At 43.3% G+C, this 20,580-nt stretch overlaps 2 protein-coding genes across 6 annotated transcripts; both read left to right on the top strand.

Annotated features, from left to right (window-relative positions):
- The first annotated feature begins 22 nt into the window (after positions 1-22).
- LOC147206283 (cingulin-like protein 1) lies at positions 23-12,713 on the top strand. Of its 4 annotated transcripts, none has more exons than XM_086108349.1 (19): positions 23-405; positions 2,297-3,165; positions 3,225-3,316; positions 4,344-4,443; positions 4,535-4,630; positions 4,711-4,859; positions 5,022-5,163; positions 5,248-5,460; positions 5,528-5,734; positions 6,150-6,254; positions 6,335-6,487; positions 6,588-6,758; positions 6,966-7,118; positions 9,012-9,101; positions 9,889-9,972; positions 10,355-10,479; positions 11,266-11,374; positions 11,452-11,615; positions 11,705-12,713. In XM_086108349.1, the coding sequence occupies exons 1-19, from the start codon at positions 291-293 to the stop codon at positions 11,778-11,780; spliced, it is 3,213 nt and encodes a 1,070-aa protein (XP_085964475.1). In that variant the 5' UTR covers positions 23-290; the 3' UTR covers positions 11,781-12,713. The 4 variants fall into 4 exon arrangements, with proteins under 4 accessions (XP_085964475.1, XP_085964474.1, XP_085964472.1 ...); XM_086108348.1 differs by having other exon boundaries at positions 320-405; positions 2,283-3,165; positions 3,252-3,316; XM_086108346.1 differs by having other exon boundaries at positions 320-405; positions 2,283-3,165.
- A 78-nt stretch (positions 12,714-12,791) lies between these two features.
- Positions 12,792-19,483, top strand: aqp9a (aquaporin 9a). 2 transcript variants are annotated; one of them, XM_086108353.1, is made up of 6 exons: positions 12,792-13,030; positions 13,609-13,735; positions 15,067-15,204; positions 16,230-16,348; positions 17,563-17,780; positions 18,975-19,483. In XM_086108353.1, exons 1-6 carry the CDS (start codon positions 12,953-12,955, stop codon positions 19,186-19,188), a joined length of 894 nt encoding a protein of 297 aa, XP_085964479.1. In that variant the 5' UTR covers positions 12,792-12,952; the 3' UTR covers positions 19,189-19,483. The 2 variants fall into 2 exon arrangements, with proteins under 2 accessions (XP_085964479.1, XP_085964478.1); XM_086108352.1 differs by having other exon boundaries at positions 16,209-16,348.
- The last annotated feature ends 1,097 nt before the right edge of the window (positions 19,484-20,580 follow it).

Raw genomic sequence — 20,580 nt, 5'->3', positions numbered from 1 at the left:
AATTGAGCTCTAAACTACGCCTTTTATATTTAATTCAGTTTCAATTCATCAATTGAGCACCTAAAATTAGAGGAGCTGTCATTGAAAGCAGAATCACAGCAAAAAATTGGGTTGGACCGATACATCTGAGAAAATAATTTGTAAACAAAATTTAGAATATCAAATTAAATGCTGAAGGTGTTTAACTGGAGCTACACAGATTTCTGACCGGACTATCGCATTTCGTAGCTCCGTTGTAGCGCCGTCTGCAAGAATTTCCCGAATATCTCCTTTTGTCACGTGACAATGGGATGTCGGACACCGCGGCGTTGGTGAACGCCTCATTGGGCAGAGGCAGGACAGCGGGACAGTTTGGAGGAAGAGGAGGACCGCACTCCGATTCACTCACTTTCACACTCACAGCGGGTATGTTTCTTTCTTTATGACGATTTTCCTCCTTTATATTGCGAAGAACGGAAGAATAACAAGGAAAGGCTTCAACCCTTTCTTTGCCGTGCTCGTGGTGAGTTTACTGAACCTCGGTAAAGATATTTTCCCCCCTCATCTCTTTGAAGCTCTTCGCTTTCTGTGGCAGACAGCCTCTCCGTTTTAATGTCGGAGTCCCGTCCAGGCAGCAACCTTGCTGTGCCCTCTCAGAACGATATGCAGGCATTACTTGCTGTTTACTTATAATGTGTTATTTTACCTGTGGAACATGGTAACTGGCTAATGCTAACATAAAAGCTGTAAGTATGCCCCGAAGAATAATTACAATGGTTGATTTGAATGACAAATATCTTGCTTTCCTGATAAATCAGTGTAAAATTCCAGAATAAAACTTTCTACTTTTATTTTGCCTTCCTGATATACGAAATTCCACAAGGACACATGCGTTTTACGTACCTTATGTTGTAAACTAGTACGCTTTGAGGGAAAACTACGTTTTCATATGCTAAAGGTGGATTTTCCCAAACTGGCAACCAAAAGGTTTTTACCTCAAAGGTTACAAATGATAAAGCCACCAGTTTACATCCATCAATTTTGCACTCCCAATCACAAGGGTTGCGGGCGTACTGGCGCCTATCCCAACTGTCTTCGGCAGAAGGCGAGGGACACCCTGAACTGCCTGAACTGTTGCCAGCCAATGCCACCAGTTTCTAAAAAGTGTAAACATTTAACATTTACAAACAGTTATGCTTTGTAATAAATCTATCTCAGACATACATCAATCAAGCGAGATCAAAATGATGATTCACCGAAGACAATAATGCTGTCAGGGAGGTATGAATTTCATCCATATTGTCTTCCGGCAGAAAGCGGGGTACACCCTGAACTGGTCGCCAGACAATCGCAGAGCACACATAGACGAACCATCCATGCTCATACTCACACAAAGGGGCAATTTAGAGTGATCCGTTAACCTGCAATGCATGTTTTTGGAATGTGGAAGGAAACTGGAGGCATGGGGAGAACATGCAAAGCCCACACGAGAAGGCCGGAGCCGGCCGGAATCAAACCTACATGACACGATTTACCAAAAATAATGCAACCAGAAACATATTAAATTGACTATACCACATCCTTATTAATATGGTCATTGATTGCAGTGGTGCATAGAATGCACTCTTATACTAAAAAAAAAAAAAAATTCTAATATTGTTGTTACCTTTTTCATCTTCTCCGACAAAGACATGATAAATCCTATGGCCAATACTCAAAACACATCTGTAAATGGCTCAAATTTTTAAATCGAATGCAATAATGATGACAATGGCTCCAGTGTTGACATCTCTCTTGACAAATATTGCTCCTTTATACCATGAAGTGGGTGACGACACCCCACAAACCTCAGCCAGTTGTAGTTGTAATTCAATTGGCTCAGTGTTGTTGGTACAATACGGCAGTGTCATTAACACACAGAGTGAGTTGTCTGCAAAATCAAGCTGTTGTCCATGTATGTCTTCATGTTGGCTCGTGAGTCCAGCTGTGTGTGAATGTGAGAGAGGAGATCCTTGGATGGCACTATGTCACCGTGTCCTACTTGCACTGCAACTCTAATGTTGTGTAAACATCTGTGTACGCCTTCCCATGCTGGATCAGCGTTCAACAGGGTTATAACATTCTGGGCCTGATTTGGGAACTCTGTCAAATTTTCCATGGTGAACTCAATCAAACCTGCCAAAAGGCAAGGCTGATTGAGAATAATGTGGACAATTGTGAAAAAAAATAGTCAGTGGCTCCCATCCTTACACTTGCCTGCAATTTGGAATCTTTGTAATTCAGAGCATCTGTTTCCCCCTTAGTTCTGTTAATGCAGCCGGAGCCACAATGGCCGGACTAGGTGGCTCCCCGGAAATGAGGATGCAGAAGACTTATATCGATGCGCACAACCCCAGAGGCGGCCATGACAGTTTCTTTGGAGTTCGGGTGCAGGTTCAAGGGATTAAAGGTCAGCCCTTTGTAGTTCTGAACAGTTCTGGTGAAGAAAGCCACAGAGAAGTATCAGTCGTCACTCACCAGACTGGCTACACACCGGGCATGGTGAAGAGGTCCGTGGATGGGACTAGCTCCTTGTCCGAGTTTCATTACCAGAAACACCCAGAGATCCTGAGACCGTACGACCCCAGAAGCAACAACCTCAACCATCTCAACCCTTCGCAAACCCTTCCTGGGAAAACAGGGGATCGGACCAAAGCCCGGATTCCGCTTCCAGCCGAAGGCCCGACAGACGACCAGAACACGCCTCCTTTGGACAGACACCTCCCTGCAAGGTCCCTAAACTCAGTGGACTCTGAACCCTTCATGTCTGTCGGCAAGCTAATCACCCAGTTCAACAGTAGCCAGCGTAGAGGAAGGGGCGGCCCCAGAAGTCGTCTGGACCCGGAAGAAACGAGACGATCACGTAGCGTGGACAGCGGCCGAGCTTCCGACTCGTCTTCCTCTTCATCCAGCAGGACGTCGTCTTTGAAGGGGGGAAGCAGCGGTGTGACCTCTGGCGAGGTGTATCCTCCGGGGTCAGCCAGGGCTCGGCTGCTGGGTGGAGAGGCCAACAAGAGAGAAGAGAACAAACCCGGCATGCAGTTTAAAGATCATCATGCCATTGACATGGCAGCGAAAGTACTTCACAGAACAAAGGAATCGTCGCAGGGCACTTGCGTAGATGGAGCAAAGGAAAGAGACACTCAGGTAAAGTCATGTCCTCACAGACGCGGTTCTCATTTCAAAGGTTCTATTTCTCTAACCAGGTCACTCCTGATCTTCTGAAAGGACAGCAGGTATCGGTCGACCCGAATGAAGACGCAGCGAAGCAAATGCTCTTCACCTACCTCAAGGAAGGGTGAGTGAACACATAAAATAACTGGAACGGGGATAGGCAACCGTTTTTTTGCCAGCACTACTCGGGGGTCACATTGGGCCTTCGCTTCTTAACCAGATGTGTGACAAAAATGCTTGAAAAAGTTTAAATAAGGACCAAAGTTGTATTTCTTTCATTCAACTGTACAAAAGAGTGTTGTTCTATATTTCTATGCTCAAATTCATACAATAGATGCACTTATCCCCCCTCCCCCCTGTGCAAAGGGCTCACTTGCGTTCAAATTTCCATTCATAGATGGCACAAAACTGCTGAACAGCAAACCAACATTAATTGCAAGAATTCATTTTGTACACGTTTTCATCAAAATTAATTCACTCAAAGATTTTTTTTATATGTTGCTCCGTTTGTCATTCAAAATCCCCCAATATAATAAACTCACTCATTCAACTGTATAACATTGCAGCAAAGAGCTATAAAGTTAGTCCCCTTTGCAACGTGGATACATCGGCCATCCGTGACAACAGGCGCTTGTCCAACTCTGCAACCAGACATGTGTCAGTAACAATCATAAGCGTTAAATAAAATCCGTGTTTTTGGCGGACATACAGTATATGTAGTAACTCCTCAACGAACTGTCAACGGTTCTTGTGAACAAAACAACTCCGGTTTGTGAACTTTTGAGATTGGTGTTGCAGTGGCAACTTAGGGTTGAAGCCTCAACAAAACAACATTTGATGGATTAGTTTGATGATAGAATAAAGTGTACGATTTTTTTTAAACTTTTACCTATTGTGATAGTGTGATAACAGAGTTACCGGCACAGCTGCTCACACATCCACTCACACACGGAGTCAATCAGGAATGCAGAGCGTGATCTTGCTTCTCCAGATATAACCTGGAATGTCTTAAACGATCTATCACCTCTTTTGACACGAGCTCCAGACAGAATCCTGCGGCAGGCTGAGTGAAGTTTGGCCGACGTCTTCATCTCTGCGCCGTCAAAGCAACAAGATAAAAATGTTTATAAAACATTTGTCTTTCTTCTTAGGACGACTGACGAAGTCTCCGTCACACGGAGGAAAGTCAACCTGCTGCTTGAAAGGATCAACAGACTGAAGTGGAAAACGGCTGAGAATGTGGAGGAGGAGGTGAAAGTGAACGGAGGAGTGAAAATGCACTCCATTGCAGCTCACTCTTGACTCATGTAGCATGTTTGAATGGAACTTTCACCTTCTGTAGGATCAGACAGTAGAGATGAAGCAGCTGCTGGAGAAACAGGAAGCACTGGAGTCACAAGTGTATGACTTGACGCGAAAATTGGAAACCGAGATGAAGGTTTTGTGTCGCTTTTGCCCGACTCAGTGTGCCCACATTTCTAAAACCTTCATCTTGAGACGGTTGGTTTTGTGCCCCAGAATGAAAAGACACTTGCCAAAGCCTGCGAGAAGGCCCGGACGGAGAAGAAGAAGCTGCAGGAAGAGTTGTCCGAGAGTCAGGCCGAGGTCACCAACCTCAGAAACAAACTGATGGAAATCGAGTCGCAACTTAAGTCGACCAAAGACGAGTGAGCATATCGCATTCATTGTGTTGGATCTCATTAGATTGTACAGCTTTACCGAATATTCCGACCGATGAGTTTATAGCGGCACTCCCATTTTGTCCCTTATCGTCTACCCGTGTTAAAACTGTAACTCTTACAGTGTACTGTACGTTGTGCATTTCACAGGTTGACTGAGATGATTGCAGACAGGGAGCGTTCTAAAATGCAGATGAAGGACCTCCAGCAGCAGCTCTCCGAGATGCACGATGAACTGGACCAATCCAAGAAGGCAGAAATGATAAACGCGGAGAAAGAAGTCCTTCTGAAGGTAAGCGTTCTGTCTCCCAATTCTACACAAGCGACTCAACCGGACAAGCCGATAGTGGGTGAGGAACACGTGTCACGGTCTCAGGATATGGCCCAGCTGCGTGCAGACTTTCAGGAGATGCTCTTGGTGAAAGAGGAGCGTGAGGAGCTTCTCCAGCAGCAGGAGAAAGAGCTCAGCGACTTGAAGGGCGCCATCAAAGATGAAGTGGAGACCCACGATAAATACATTGCCGCTCTGAAGGAAGAATATGAATTTGAACTTCGGCATCTGCTGAGAGATTTGGAGAAGACGAGAGAGGTAAGTTCCAAGGCATATTCTTCATTGTTCTTTTTTCACACCGTCTTCACTTTTCCTTTGAACTTAGAGTAACGGTGTGCTGGGCCGAGAAAAAGTGGAGGCGTTGGAGGAGGGCGGTGCAGCCAAGGGGAAGGTGCAGGAGTTGAGTCAGCAAAGAGATCAACTCAAGGCAAAAGTGCAGGAGCTGGGCAGCAAGGTGGATCAGCTGAGCCGAGCCGTTCAGGAGTCGAAAGGGTCGGAGAGACTGCAGGAGCAACGCGTGAAGCAGCTGGAGGTTCGTTGACGGATTAAAAAAAAAAAAAAACGATATCATCCTGGATGGAAGTCATGGTGGGCTAGTGGTTAGCATATCTGCTTCACAGTTCTGAAGTTCTGTGTGTGTGTAGGTTTTCCACATAGCTTAATGTTTTGTTTGTGTTTGTTAAAAAAAAACATGGGAATAGGATCTTGACAAAATAATTCCATAATAAATGGCAATATTGAGGGGGGGGAAATCGATTATTTTTCAAACTGTTTTTTAAACTCTATTAGAATATTCAAATTAGACATCGCAGCTATTCTCATTTGCAGGTGACAAATGAAGTGGAGGTGTGCTTCTGCTCACTAATTGTTTTTGTTTCCTTATGGTGGCCTGGATGAAATGATGTCATGCGGCCTTTGGTTTTCCTGTTGTTTGTTTGCTCGAAAAGAGGGAAAAGCAGCAGTTGGAGGAAGCACTGCAGGATGTGAGGAGAAATGAAGAGGAAATGTGTCAGTCCAACCGCTCGCTGCTGGCTCGTCTGGAGGAAGTGCAAGTAAAAAAAAAAAAAGGAAAACAGAATTGGAGGAAAGTATCTTGACATGGATATCAAAGTTACACTCTTGGTTGTTGTAGAGTAAGCTGACCAAACTCAACCACGAGCACAGGGACATGAAAGAGAAGCTCAGGGTGGAGCGGAAACAAATTGAGGAGTTGTGGAAGAGCAAAAGTGAGCTGGAGGATGAGAGAAGGCTGCAGGACAGGACAGTGGAACAACTTCAGAGAAAGGTATGAGCCTCCCCGCCTCTTTCTATTGCTCACGGGGGCGGGACCGACTAAACCTTAATGGGGGAGTTTCACCTCTCTGCTTGGAAATCTGCCCGCTCAGATGAATAGCATCATGGAAGACTGCGAGGCATCTACAGATGTTCTTCAGAGCCAAGTCGACGAGGCCAAAGAGAGGAGTCAGAGGGAGTTGGCCGACCTGCGCAGACAGCTGCAGGAAAAAGGAGCTGAGCTGGAGAAATCCCGACTAGCAGCCAAAAAGCTTCAGGATGAGGTGTGGCCCTCCTCGCAAATCATTTTGCTGACTCGTCAGAACGAAGGGTCACATGTCAAAGTCACTGATAAAATAGACCAAAGGGAATTTCGGAGCTACAGTGAGATGCCAAGGAACACTCCCAACAGTCGAAAGTAGTCAGAAGTACACTATCACTTCTTTCACGTTCCTCTACTTTCCTAATCTTCATGTTTATTCTGCGCTCAGCTGCTTCCTCTGGAGGAAGATCTGCGGAGGTGTCACAGGGAGCAGCAGGAGGCCCAGTCCAGGGCCCGGCAGCTGGAGCAAAGAGTGGATGAGCTGGAGGAGAGGAACGCCACCACGGTGGATGAGCGCGAGCGGCACGTCAAACTCCTAGAGGTTAACATATGCCTCAAGCCTCCTTTTTTGAAGAATTGTTTGCTCTCTTGCCAAACTGCTGCTTGTCGCAAAGTGAGTTGACTTGAGGATCTCATGCAGTACAGTGCTAGAATCAAAATTATAAACATCCATCTCACCATCATCTGATTCGCTTTCCCTCACGAGGGTCGCGGCTATGCTGGAACCGATCCCAGCGATCTGCATGCAGTAGACGGGGGACACCCTAACCGGTTGCTAGCCAATTGTAGGGCACACAGAGACGAACAACCGTTCGCGCTCACAATAACACTTAGGGACACGTTAGAGATTATTCCATTCGCCTGCCGTGCATGTTTTTGGAATGTGCGTGGAAACCTGAGTACCCAAAGAAAACCCACGCAGGCACGGGGAGAGCATGCAAATTCCACACAGGAACGCCTGGTCCGGAATCGAACCCTGCACCTCTGCATTGTGAAGCAGGCGTGCTGACCAGTTGCTCACCGTGCCGCTCAACTATAAACAAAATTGATATAAGACAAAACTCATTCAAAACTGTCATTCTGCAAAAGTAGAATCAAGGAAATTCTTTTTGGCTTTTAAGGACCTTTTGTGCAAAAAGCTCCTTTAGTTCTAAATTTTAAGTGTAGAGTCGGCCTATTTATGTTTCTGGTGGGAAATGAGGAATATCCGTGACCTGGATGAATTAGAATCTACGTCGACAAAAATGGCATTATTGTGCTTGTAATGGTTCACTTTTGTGACAACTCTCAACTAATTACATGCCGAAGAACCCTTGAAGTCATTCATACATACATGAGCAGACCTTATATTACCCCCCGATCACATGCCGTGGGGCGTCAATGTGTCCCAGCGCCACTATTTGTCTTTGCCTTGTCCCTGGGAGCTATGAGGGTGCCAAACGGCGCCACTGCAGCAGCGTCTCACAGCTCGGCACTGTTTGTTTTGCTGATGACAAAACATTACACAGTGACATCAGTGTGTTGACACTGCGCGTCGAGCGAGGAAAGCCGACTGTTTAGTGGGAAAAGTTCTCCGACCTGTCTGAGTGCAACACAAACACTGGAACATTGTACAATCGCCGACGCCTCGATCTCTTGTTTTAAAAACATTTTATAACCAGCTGGAATTTAGCTCTGATCATGAATTGAGCAGCCATATTGTATCTGTGTTCTTAACATAAAATACATTTTAAAAAATGAGACGAAGATCAATAATTTCAGTCATTTTTTAAAATTGGACTTTTTTTTTTCGAAGCCTGCTAGAACAGCTGAACTTAAGTTGAGGTGATTTAGAGGCATTGCAAATGGTGGCAGGTGTGTGCTGACAATCGCATTTAACTCATTCAGTAGCAGCCAATTCTGAACCAAGTCTGAAAAGACGTTTAAAAACGTCTTTGGGAGTGAATGAATTAACGTAATATGCATATGGAAGGGTGAATTCTGACCACAACCACATCCCCAATTGTAAGATGGAGTACACAATTATGCAACCACTTTATCTCATATGTTTTTTGGGACTTCACCTCCCGGGATCGGAAATATTTCTTTTTATGTTTTTCCAGCTGCACCGTTTATATGTCCCATTATTGGCATAATTGTTTTTTTTTTATTTTTTATCTTGGTTTTTTTTTTTTTTTTTTTTTTAGGATATATTTCCTGATTTTTCGGGGGAGGCTTTCTTCTGTTGTCATGTGTTCATTTGTAAGAAAAAAAATCTCAACAAAAATCTGATCTGATCTGATCATACGCAAATATAACTCAAGCAAATACATTTAAAAATCACAACTGACAATAATTTAAATACTCATATTAGTATAATGAACTGACAAAAGGATCTGAAAATAACCCATAACACTAAAATAAAATGTTTTTCCCACTCTCTTTTCCTTCTCAGGGCCGCATCGGTCAGCTAGAGGAAGACGTTAACGATGAGCGCAGCACTGCTGACCGCCTGATGGAGCGATTAGACAAAACCAAAGAGCAGGCAGGTTTACATACCTCCAAATAGAACACTGAGCTTTTTTATTTGGATAGATTCAGTCAAAGGTCAATTGAATTATTATCACAAGTTGTGCTTTTACCACAAACAGATGTGCTGCATACTCAGATTTCCCCACAGCTCTCCAGTCGTCCCCTAAAAAGTTTTTGTTTCATTGTGCTCACTTTGTAGCCACACTGACGTACGCCTTCACTCCTCACGTCATATGTTTCTTATTACCTTAGTCAGCATGGGATTTTTTCTTTTTTTTTGTTTGCTCAAATAGGCCACTGTTAGAAGCAAAGTGCTGCGGACTAATTGACACAAAACACTATTTTGGATTGAGTGCAAAGACACAAAACAGCAAACTATTGTGTGTGTGGTGATTCATTTTCCCTTCACTGGGCCTCTGCAGAGACAAGAGGCCACGAAGACTAGACAGCATTTCCTCTTCCTCTAATGAAGTCCATTTAAACTGAAAGTGACCTTTTTTTTTTTGTCAATATGGGAGGTAGGACAAACCCATCCAGTCGATTTAAGGGATATTTCAATCTGCTTTGATTGACACTGTCATTGCAGATCTATCTAGCTATCCAGCCAGCTAAGAGTAAGCTGAAATATATTGTAAAAGCGTGTGCCGTCAGAGCCTACATATTTATCTCTTCTACATTTTATTTATTTTATTTTATTTTTTTTGCAATATTGCACTAGACAGTGTTTAATTGCAATGTGATGTGATTGCATGGGGCCAAATTGTACATTTTGATATGTCGGCCTATGTGATGTGTGCCAGGTGGATCAGATGAGGAGTGAGTTGATGCAGGAAAGAGCAGTCAGGCAAGACCTGGAGTGTGACAACACGAGTCTGGAAAGACAGGTAGGGCGAACCCATCATTCAAAGAAGGATATACCACGTATCTGTTGTGTGGTCTTTTGTAGGTGATGTCAAATGATGAGGCGTAGAAAGCAGAACACTTGGCATGTTGGAACTGAGAGATGGCTCCGGCTGTAAGGATTCTGTGCAGTTCTTCCATGCGAAACTCATGCGACCTTTCTTTTATGGACCATAGCGGAGTAGAAAATGGCCTACCTCCAAACTGTTCTTGGAAGCATCGATGTTTCTATTCGTCATTGATGCGTTTAATGATTTAGTGGTGTCTCCTCATTATTTTGACCAGACTCTGACCTGGACTGGCCATCTAGCATTTAATTTAATTTGCCTCATTTGTGACATTCCTTTCTTTCATTTCCTGCATCAGAATAAAGACCTGAAGAGCAGAGTGACTCATTTAGAAGGATCACAGAGGACCAACCAAGATTCTCTCATTTCCAAACTCAATAGTCGCATCCAAGAACTTGAGGAGCGGTTGCAAGGGGAGGAAAGGTAAGCGCGCCATTAACTGAACAATTCCACCCATCCATCTTCTAATCCGCTTATTCTCACAAGGGTTGCGGGTGTGCTGGGGCCCATCCCACCTTTCTTCGGGCAGTAGGCGAGGTACACCATGGCCTTGTTGCCAACCAATCGCAGGGCACACAGAGACAGACGGACAACCGTCCGCGCTCATACTCACACCTAGGGACAACTTAGAGTGCTCCGTTAACCTGCCATGCATGTTTTTGGACTGTGGGAGGAAACCGGACTACCCGGAAAAAACCCACTCAGGCACGGGAAGAACATGCAAACTCCACACGGGAAGGCCCGGAGCCAGAATTGAACCCTCCACCTCTGCACTGTGAGGTCGATGCGCTAACCTAACACCCACCGGGTCGCCGCCCTTCATGAAGCAAAAGTAGAATTGATAAAGCCACAATTTTGTTTGCGTTTATTGCGATCTGATTTTGAAAGTCAGAAACATTTGAGACCTTGAGAAAAAAAAATCCTCACATATTAAATTGCAATTGCAAGATTGAGGGGAAAACAAATAACAATGACTGTCGATTATATGTAACTACGGTTACCTAAAAACATATTACAGTCAAAACAGCGAAAGGCTATTTAATCCCACAATGTAAAGTAATACCAAGGACATTTTTTCCATATTAGTTGTGTGGTGATCCCCCCCTTGCGGTATCACTTTCCCTACGCTTGCAAGGCTGCGAGCATCACAGTGGGAGGGTGTAACATTACAGGAAGCTGCAGCTGATCTCTTGGCGCATCTCCTCTCAGGGACAACAACAATTTACAGCAAGCCAACCGCAAACTGGAGCGCAAGGTGAAGGAGATGAAGATGCAGGCCGACGAGGATCACGCCAACCTGCAGACGCACAGGGACCAGGTAGGTAGAACCCGCGTCGCCATCTGTCACCCTCGCCTCCTGACCGTCCGCGATCTGACTTGTTGCACACGACGCAGTTGACTCAGAGACTGAAGACGGCCAAGAGGCAGATGGACGAGGCCGAGGAGGAGATCGAGCGCCTGGAGCACGCCAAGAAGAAGCTGCAGAGAGAGCTGGAGGAGCAGCTCGAGGCCAACGAGCATCTTCACGGCCAAATTGACACCATGAGGAAAGACATGAGGTGAATGAATGCTTCCTTTTGGATTACGCACAAATGACAAAGTACGGCTTAACTTTGTGATTCCTTTGTCTTCTTATTTTCATCACCAGGCGCAAACGGAAATCGGCTCCTGTCATTAAAGTGGCGGAGGATGGCGACGGCCTGGATGACACTGGTTCGGATTAACTGGATAAAATAATTCACATCACGTTTGGACGTTTTTTTTATTTTTTCAGAAATTCCAGTAACAACTCATTTTACCCTGGCATTGTGTTCACACTGACCTCTAGTGGCGTTGTTGTTAACTACGTCATGTGGCAACAAAAGCCATAGTGCTCACGATGTGGACTACAGTATTAACAAATACCAGCGATCCGTTTTCTATTGCAGTTCTCAAATTTAGCACAAACTCAATCCCGTCAAACACATTTGGGATGAATTAAACTAGAAATTATGAGCAAGGCCTTTTCTCAGGTCCAATATCAGTGATTTCACAAATGTTCCTCTGGATCAGTGGTTCTTAACCTTGTTCGAGGTACCGAACCCAGCCAATTCATATGCACGTTCATCGAACCCTTCATTCGTGAAAATTAAAAATGTGATTTTTTTTTACAAATTCAAGACATAAAAAAACCCCCCACATTTATTAAAAACAGAAAAAAGTAAATTACATGGCCTAATTATAGTTTTTTAAATTTGTATATCGTATCACGACAGTCACAGGTGACGACTGAGCGAACTAAATTTCCTGCAGCACTGATTGGCCAAGCAATGTAATGTGATCATCTACAGCCAGCAATGGCCAAGCGGGTGTGTCAAAACTAATCGACACGTTGAGTCAGGTGTGTCTTAACCTCCATGGCAGAGGCTCCGTCGAACCCCTGAGACCGATTCACCGAACCCCCAGGGTTCGATTGATAAGTAAGTTCTGTGCACTGACCCCCTGTTTAAATACGTTTGCCCACATTGTGTATGTTCATTTATATTCTGTTCCATTAAGGTTGATCGGAAATATCTCCCCAACTAATGGTTCCTTGTACTGTACTTTTCAAAATATGTATTGATGTTTATAAACCTCCAGAAACTCCATACCAAAAAAATAAATAAAAATAAAAATCCTACAGTGTCTTGTCCATGCCACCGCAATCATGCATCACAATAGCAACCACGTGTCAATCACAGTGCCTGGAAACTTGTCGATGGGTGTACGAGCGAATCAATCCTGCGTGATGAATGGCTGCTCTGGGGCAGAGGTGGAGATCTGACATGACATCCACTTCTCAGAAGTTCACGCAGCAGAACGTTGAGACACTTCCATCACGGTCAGCTCAGCGACAAAACTTTGAAACAACAGAAGGATGAGGAAACATTGTGCGATCAAACATGGAATACTGAAGGAATTCCTGGCAGAATTTCTCGGGACCTTTGTTCTGGTTGTAAGTAGACTTAGAATTACTTTTATTATTTTTTCTTTTTTTTTCCATATTCTCTCACTTAATTAGACATTTCAATACAATATGAGAGCCATAAAAGAAAATACTGTATGCATTTGTAAATATGCTGTTTTGACTGACACTGTCAGAGATATTTGTTTATTTGTTTGCAATTTGTGGTTTTAGTTTGCAAATGTAGAATTGGACTGTATCTTACCGAAAGCTGTTTTAAATATTTTGCCAGTTTAGCTGACATACCAACCTATTAATAATCATAATAATAAAAAACATTGATGAATGCAGAGCATTTATTATCTTTTTAAAGGCAGATTTTTTTTAGCTCTCGTTATATAGTGTGGGTGTACCTAATAAATTGCCTAGTGGGTGGCATGATGTGTGTATATATATATATATATATATTTATTTATATATACATATATATATATATACTGTGTATATATATATACAGTATATATACACACACACACACACCTGTGCATCCATACCCATCATGCTACCCACTAGGCAATTTATTAGCTCTGTGTTTTAGGTATATTATGTGTTGTTGTTCTGTGTTTCAGTTGTTTGGTTGTGGCTCGGTGGCCCAGACGGTCCTCAGTCGAAACTCTTTGGGTGAGCCACTCACCGTGCACATCGGTTTCTCTGTAGGACTGATGATGGCAGCTTACATAGCTGGTGGAGTATCAGGTAAATATGATTATACCACGCATGAAAAATTGCCAGACTGAAACGGACAGGAAGGATGTCCAGTGGATGTTTGCGACAGTTGGGTGTTTTTCATATATGGTCAGATTTAAAACAATTGGGCACGGGAATTTGTAATTGGAATAGCGTCACAGGTGAATTGGAGCCCACCCAAGTAGACTTTATGTCAGTGACGGGGTACACCCTAAAATGGTCAGCAGCCAATGGGAGGGCCCATATTAACAAATGTATGTATGGTCTCCCGTGCAGCTATGTGTCACCTCCGTGATTCTACTGCGCTCCCGTCCAGCAGAAACGTGCTATCTCTACGGCAGTCAATGAGTGTGCGCTGTCCATTGATTTGGTAGTCTCATGGCGCAGCCTCTCCGCGGTCGTCCATAACCCGGGGCGCTGAATGTCCTGCAAACATCGATCGCGGGCCCACGTCCGCGCATCTCTGGCAAACATTGGCTTCGAAACGTGACCGTGATCGTTTGAGCAGCAAAACTAAATGGCATGCGTGAAGCCATAGCATTTTATTTCTTTAAAAGAAAGTAGGCGCTGCTATGGTGGTAATTTATGGCCAGTAACATGTCTGACAGTCTGTTGTTCTTCAACCAATCCCTACGTTAGCCCCTGGAGGGCTGCTTTCCTTCTGCTGTCCCTCGTAAATGTGACAACCTCCCTAATGATGGAGAGGATATCATGCCAACCTAAGGGAGGCCATTGGGGACATCAATCAGTATTATCTCCCACACACAACTCAAACACTACTGAAAAAATACACACTACAGAGTTTTTTTTTCTCCAAATATATACACTACTGATAGAGCTCGGACTCACACCCAAAATCCATATTTGCTATTTGTTCATCATTTAAATAGCAAGTCCTGAAGTCAAATGAGTCACTTTGCCGAAAAACACACCATAGACCAAAAAAATGAAAACTCCAATTTGATCATAATGTAAATTGAGTGCACTTATATAGCGCCTTAGCTACATCATATGCTGTCCAAACCACTTTACCAAGCCTCATATTCACTTTTTTCAAAACATATATAAAGAGACGTGCTAACGCGGATGCATCAACCTACAGAAAGGCCTAGATGGGCTTTATTGACTGATTATTTAAAGTTTACAGTAATGTAATGTTCATTAGCTGGCGAAACAATATGTCCCCCGCCTACTGCCTGAAGACGGCTGGGATAGGCTCCAGCACCTGCCGCGATCAGAAAATGGATGGATGGATGGAATGTAGTCCTGATTTAAGGGCCTTTGGACCCATCATACCAGCGGCAGTTCTCTCTCATTTTCGCCTTTATCCTCCACCCCAGGGGGCCACGTGAATCCTGCTGTGTCTCTGGCCATGGTGATCCTTGGCAAACTGAAGATCTGGAAGTTTCCTTTCTACGTCATCGCTCAGTTTCTTGGCGCGTTTGCTGGCGCTGCTGCAGTATTTGGATTATACTATGGTGAGCATACGATCGTTTTAAGAATGAATTTCTGGCTGTGTTTCACAGTTTTATATTTGACGTCAGAAAATTCTGACAGCAGGACAACAAACCAAAAAGTCACTAAATATTCCCTCATTATACCTTGAGTGGTACTCGTCGTCTCGTATTTTTATTTTTTTTGCTTTGTATCATTAGCCATCTTTTGAGAAACAAACTAACCTCTCACCCTAACCCTAACTCTAACTCTATCCCTAACCCCCGAATCCTCAAACCCCAACACTAAACCTCACCTTCATGCTAACCCTAACCCCTAACCCCTGACCACTAACCCCTGGGGTTAGGATTAGGGGTTATGTTTAGGGTTAGGGTTAGCATTAGGGGGTTAGGGTTCGGGTCAGGGTTAGGGTTAGGGTTTAGATTTAGGATTAGAGGTAGGGTAAGGGGTTTGGGGTTACGGTTAGGGGGTAGGGTTAATGATTCAATGATTTGTTGTTTACGATGATACTAATGCAGCGTGTTATACCGGAGACAAATTCCTTGTGTGTTGTGTGTTCTACATACTTGGCCAATAAAGATGATTCTGATGATTCTGAAGGATACGGGGGTTCAAGAGTTCGGCGATAGGGTTAGGGTTAAATGTTAGGGTTACGGTTAGGTTAGGTTAGGTTAGGTTAGGGTTACGGGTTGAGGTTAGGGGTTATGGTTAGGGTTGGAGTTAGTGTTAGAGGTTAGGGTGAGGGTTAGATTTGGTTTATTTTCTTTCTCGAGGGTTATTTCGTTGCTTTTTATTCAAATGTATCCTCTGGGTTATCTGAAATGGAAGACCATGTAATCGTCGGAACGACAGTCGCTGGCATGGATAGTTGAACAAGAAACATAATTTTTACGAAATTAATCATAATTTTTAGATCAGTTAAGTAAAATTGGACAATTCCTCGCAACACACTTGATGATCACTCGTGGCACAATCACTGCTTTGTATAACCACCAACTGTCCACTTGAAATTTTGATCTTTGTCAAGAACTCTCTGAACCCCTCACAGATGCTTTCATGGACTTCACCAGCGGGATATTGTCAGTGACGGGAATAAATGCAACCGGACACATTTTCGCATCCTACCCGGCGAGACACCTGTCGATTCTCGGCGGATTCATCGATCAGGTAAACTCAACTCACAATGGCCCAATCATTCTGCTGCTCATCCCATTCAGGCTCGAAATACAGGAAAATCTCGGAAATGTCTGCGATGTGAAATTGATTGCCCCATTTAGTTAGATAATGACCCCCTCTTTCGCTTTGCTTGGCTTTGGGTTTAATGAGCCGAGTCATCGGAAGGTCAGACCTACTATGCTCAACACCACTTCCAGTCTGCTAAATCTGTGCATTGATCCAAAAACATGTTAGGGCTAAAAATGTGTTGAAGTGAGGTTTAGGTAATTGGGTCAATAGGTTGGGGTTCGGGTTTTGGGCCCGACAGTAGTTTGTTTGAACACTCACAACGCTCACAAATTTGTATTTGTATGTAAAATAAAAAATTCTCGAGGAAATAATTTGGAAGGAAAATAAATCTGATTCCTCACCCATCAACTCCAGCCATTATTATTGAACGTAAAGGCAATGTTTTGTGGATTATTTTAAGTAACATTAATTTAACATCCTTCAGTTGTCAAACATACTCTGTATATAGATACTTGTGAAAAGAAACAAACCACAGTTATAAAAATAAAAATGCCAAAAGTGGTCTAAATCTTATCTTACAACTTGCCAAGTAATTAGGTAAAGCTAACAGAGTAGAATTTGTTTCATTCAAATTAGCCATTGCTCTGTGACTCAGCAAATTTTAGCTAGCTATGTGTCCACACATTTTTTTTCATCTTAATTTCTATTTTTATTATTTCTTTAGAAAATGTAGTTTACTTTATCATAATTTATCTGAATAAAAAAAGAAAAAACGCACGTACGTGGTAGGATCCTAAAAAAATGGAGACAAAAAGTTTGCTCGTTTTGCTCCTGTAAGTACTCTCGAAAAGACTAAAATCACATCTGGAAAGTGAATTCATGGAAACATTTTTTTTTCTTTTGAGGCCAAACTGTAACTGACTCCAGACTAATAGAGTGAAATGGGGTCGATGACTCACAATAACGTTTCTGAAAACCACAGTTTCCATTTATGTTTGCAGTATTTATATTTGCAGACACATGAATCAAATCTTACCAAAAATGAAGGCGCATTTCTGTTTATTTCAATTTTTACAATAAGCATCCTCATTACATGTCTGGGGAAAAAAAGGAATATTATGATACTTCTAATGTTATTTGAAGGACTTGACAACAATAAAGTGCAGCCACGAGTGACGTTATTGCTCTCCTTGCAGGTGGTGGGCACCGGCATGCTTGTTCTGTGCATTTTGGCCATCATTGACGGAGGAAACATCGGCGCTCCGAAAGGTGTGGAGCCACTGGCTATCGGATTGATCATCATGGCCATCGGGGTGTCGATGGGATTGAACTGTGGCTACCCCTTGAATCCTGCCAGGGATCTCGGGCCGAGACTGTTCACTGCTGTGGCTGGATGGGGAATGGACGTCTTCAGGTGACCGCGTGGCACATTTGGGATTTAACTACAGGGGTGACTTTTTTTTGCGATACAAACCATCTTTTGACCATTTTTTTGATTAACTTGTGAGCAGAAATTTGAGACAAAAAAACCCACATGTCCCACTCTGATGAGATAAAGAAAGCACAGCAATCTCCTCAGCCTGAAGTCCATCTCAAATCATCATGGAGATGCACTCATGGATGAGCCGAAACTCCCTCAGATCTTGTGGTGCCAATATCAAAGTATGGACCGAGTTCCTTTAATTTTTGAGCTGCTTTTCATGTCTTCCTCCTTATCTTAAGTAAGGCCTAGGCTTTTTATTGTAAGAATGACAAAAAAAAAACAAAAAACAAACAAACTGTGTGTCCAAACCAGTGGTGAAAGGCATCAGCCTACATCCTGTTGGCTCACAAAGCAACCAGCACAAAAATAGGAACGGCGGTCCTGTGCTATAGACTATGCTGGGTCCCACAAAAAAAATAAAATAAAAATCTGTGTGTCAGGACCAGGGCAATGCAAGACAAAATCTTTCTTAATTTTTTCTCAACACAATGCATCTACCCTGAATATGTGAAGACATTTTGTTTGTTTGTTGTTGTTGTTGTTGTTTTTAAATAATGTTTTTCATCTGTTCAATAATGTAGTCAATCATAAGATTAATATTAGTCCTCCATCAACCACACTTGACTGGTTAGTGGACAAACAAACATCCATCCATCCGTTTTCTGATCCACTTCATCCCCACAAGAGTCGCGGGGCGTGCTGTAGCCTATCCCAGCTGTCTTCGAGCCGTAGGCGGGGGCCACCCTGAACCAATCGCAGGGCACACAGAGACAAACAACCATCCGTGCTCACACTCACACCTAGGGACAATTTTGAGTGTTCACTCAGGAAACCGGAGTACCCGCAGAAAACCCACGCAGGAAAGGAGAGAACATGCAAAGCCCACACAGGAAGGCCAGAGCTGGAATTGAACCCGGTACCTCTGCGCTGTGAGGTCAACGTGCTAACCACTGGCCGCCCACAAACACATTGATTGAAATAAATGATTAGGCAACAAACATTGATGGCTTATTATATAATGTCACATGCACTCAACAGACGTCATTGATTGTTGTTGTCGTTGTTGATCCAACATGGTTCCATGACACTGTCCAAAATATCAACCTGCCATTTGTTTCTATGCAGCACGGCAGGATACTGGTGGTGGATCCCAGTGGCAGGTCCCATGGTTGGGGCCGTGGTCGCGGCCGTCCTGTACTACCTGCTCATCGAGCTTCACCATCCCCACGCCGAAGCCGATAAGCCTCACGAGGAGGAGGGCGACGAAGAGGAGGAGGAAGAGGAGGAGGACGAAGACTGCAGTCTGAAGGACAAATATGAGATGATCACCATGAGTTAAACTGTTGAACTCACCGAGTATCTCTTCTTGTCAAAACAAGAAGAGAAACTGGATAATCGGCTCGTGTTGAAACGTGACTTTATGGTAACGTAATGACCATTTTGAATGGATGAGTTGTAAATATTGTATTGTGAGATATTAGGTACAATGGCAAGCATGATTATCTCCTTCACAATTGCTCCGGTTATATTACAATAGATTAAGTATTTGTACTTTTATTTGTTTTATTGGTGTTTTATTTTCTTGAGCAAACCAGATTCCTCTTGTTTATTTAAATTAAAATTTCTACAAACCACGTCGCTGTATTTTACATCTTTATCGGTTATTTTGTGTAATCTGGTGAGTTACGTTCCAGACTACCAAACAAATTCATTTTTTCCAAACGAACAAACATATAATGTCAAATTATACATCAATAATCATGCTCAAAGATGTAAATTACAAAAGGAACTGACAGCAGTCACTCTCTGTTGGCATAAAAAGCACCCAGTCAGCAAAGGCATCTGGCCCGGATTCGGAATGAAGCTGGCACACCTGGCCTTGAGTCGGCACTGGCATAATGCATGTGGGCCGAACACGGCCCAGGAGTGGCAAAGGAGGCACTGGCTTGACTCTGGCAAACCAGATGAGGGCCAGTTGTGGAGTGAAGTATTTGGGCCAGAAATCAATTTACAACTCCGGCCCGTATATGGCCAGCCAGTATTGAGCCACCCTTAAAAAACCCCGACCATGTATAGTAAGGCGTTTTAAGACGAAAAAAACAACCACGTATAGTAAGGCGTTTTTAGACGAAAAAAACAACCATGTAAAGTAGGGCGTTTTTCAACCAAAAAAAGACCATGTATAAGTAGGCGTTTTTAGCCGAAAAACCCCCGACCATGTATAGTAAGGCGTTTTTAGACGAAAAAAACGACCATGGATAGTAAGGCGTTTTTAGACAAAAAAAACGACCATGTAAAGTAGGGCATTTTTCAACCAAAATAATGCCTTTTTTCGGCTAAAAATGCCTTACTATACATGGTTGTTTTTTTTCGTTGAAAAACGCCTCACTATACATGGTCGTTTTTTTTCGGCTAAAAACGCCTTTCTATACATGGTCGTTTTTTTGGGTTAAAACACCTTACTATCCATGGTCGTTTTTTTTCGGCTAAAAACGCCTTACTAAACATGGTCGGGGTTTTTTCGGCTAAAAACGCCTTACTATACATGGTCGTTATTTTCGGGTTACAACGCCTTACTATACATGGTCATTTTTTTGGGCGAAAAACGCCTTACTATACATGGTCGTTATTTTCGGGTTACAACGCCTTACTATACATGGTCATTTTTTTGGGCGAAAAACGCCTTACTATACATGGTCGTTATTTTCGGGTTACAACGCCTTACTATACA

Source organism: Hippocampus guttulatus, chromosome 4, assembly GCF_054856545.1.
Source record: "Hippocampus guttulatus isolate MCC_2025c chromosome 4, RoL_Hgut_1.0, whole genome shotgun sequence".
Lineage (NCBI taxonomy): Eukaryota > Metazoa > Chordata > Actinopteri > Syngnathiformes > Syngnathidae > Hippocampus > Hippocampus guttulatus.
This window is presented reverse-complemented; position numbering and strand designations above follow the sequence as displayed.

Bases quoted from the DNA above. Each gene is read 5' to 3' on its own strand.
- LOC147206283 (XM_086108349.1), top strand. From the start codon at position 291: ATGTCGGACACCGCGGCGTTGGTGAACGCCTCATTGGGCAGAGGCAGG. The intron at 406-2,296 runs GTATGTTTCTTT...CTGTTAATGCAG, and splicing joins CACTTTCACACTCACAGCGG to CCGGAGCCACAATGGCCGGA. The intron at 9,102-9,888 runs GCAGGTTTACAT...GATGTGTGCCAG, and splicing joins TAGACAAAACCAAAGAGCAG to GTGGATCAGATGAGGAGTGA.
- aqp9a (XM_086108352.1), top strand. From the start codon at position 12,953: ATGAGGAAACATTGTGCGATCAAACATGGAATACTGAAGGAATTCCTG. The intron at 15,205-16,208 runs GTGAGCATACGA...ATCTTTGTCAAG, and splicing joins AGTATTTGGATTATACTATG to AACTCTCTGAACCCCTCACA. The intron at 16,349-17,562 runs GTAAACTCAACT...CTCTCCTTGCAG, and splicing joins TCGGCGGATTCATCGATCAG to GTGGTGGGCACCGGCATGCT.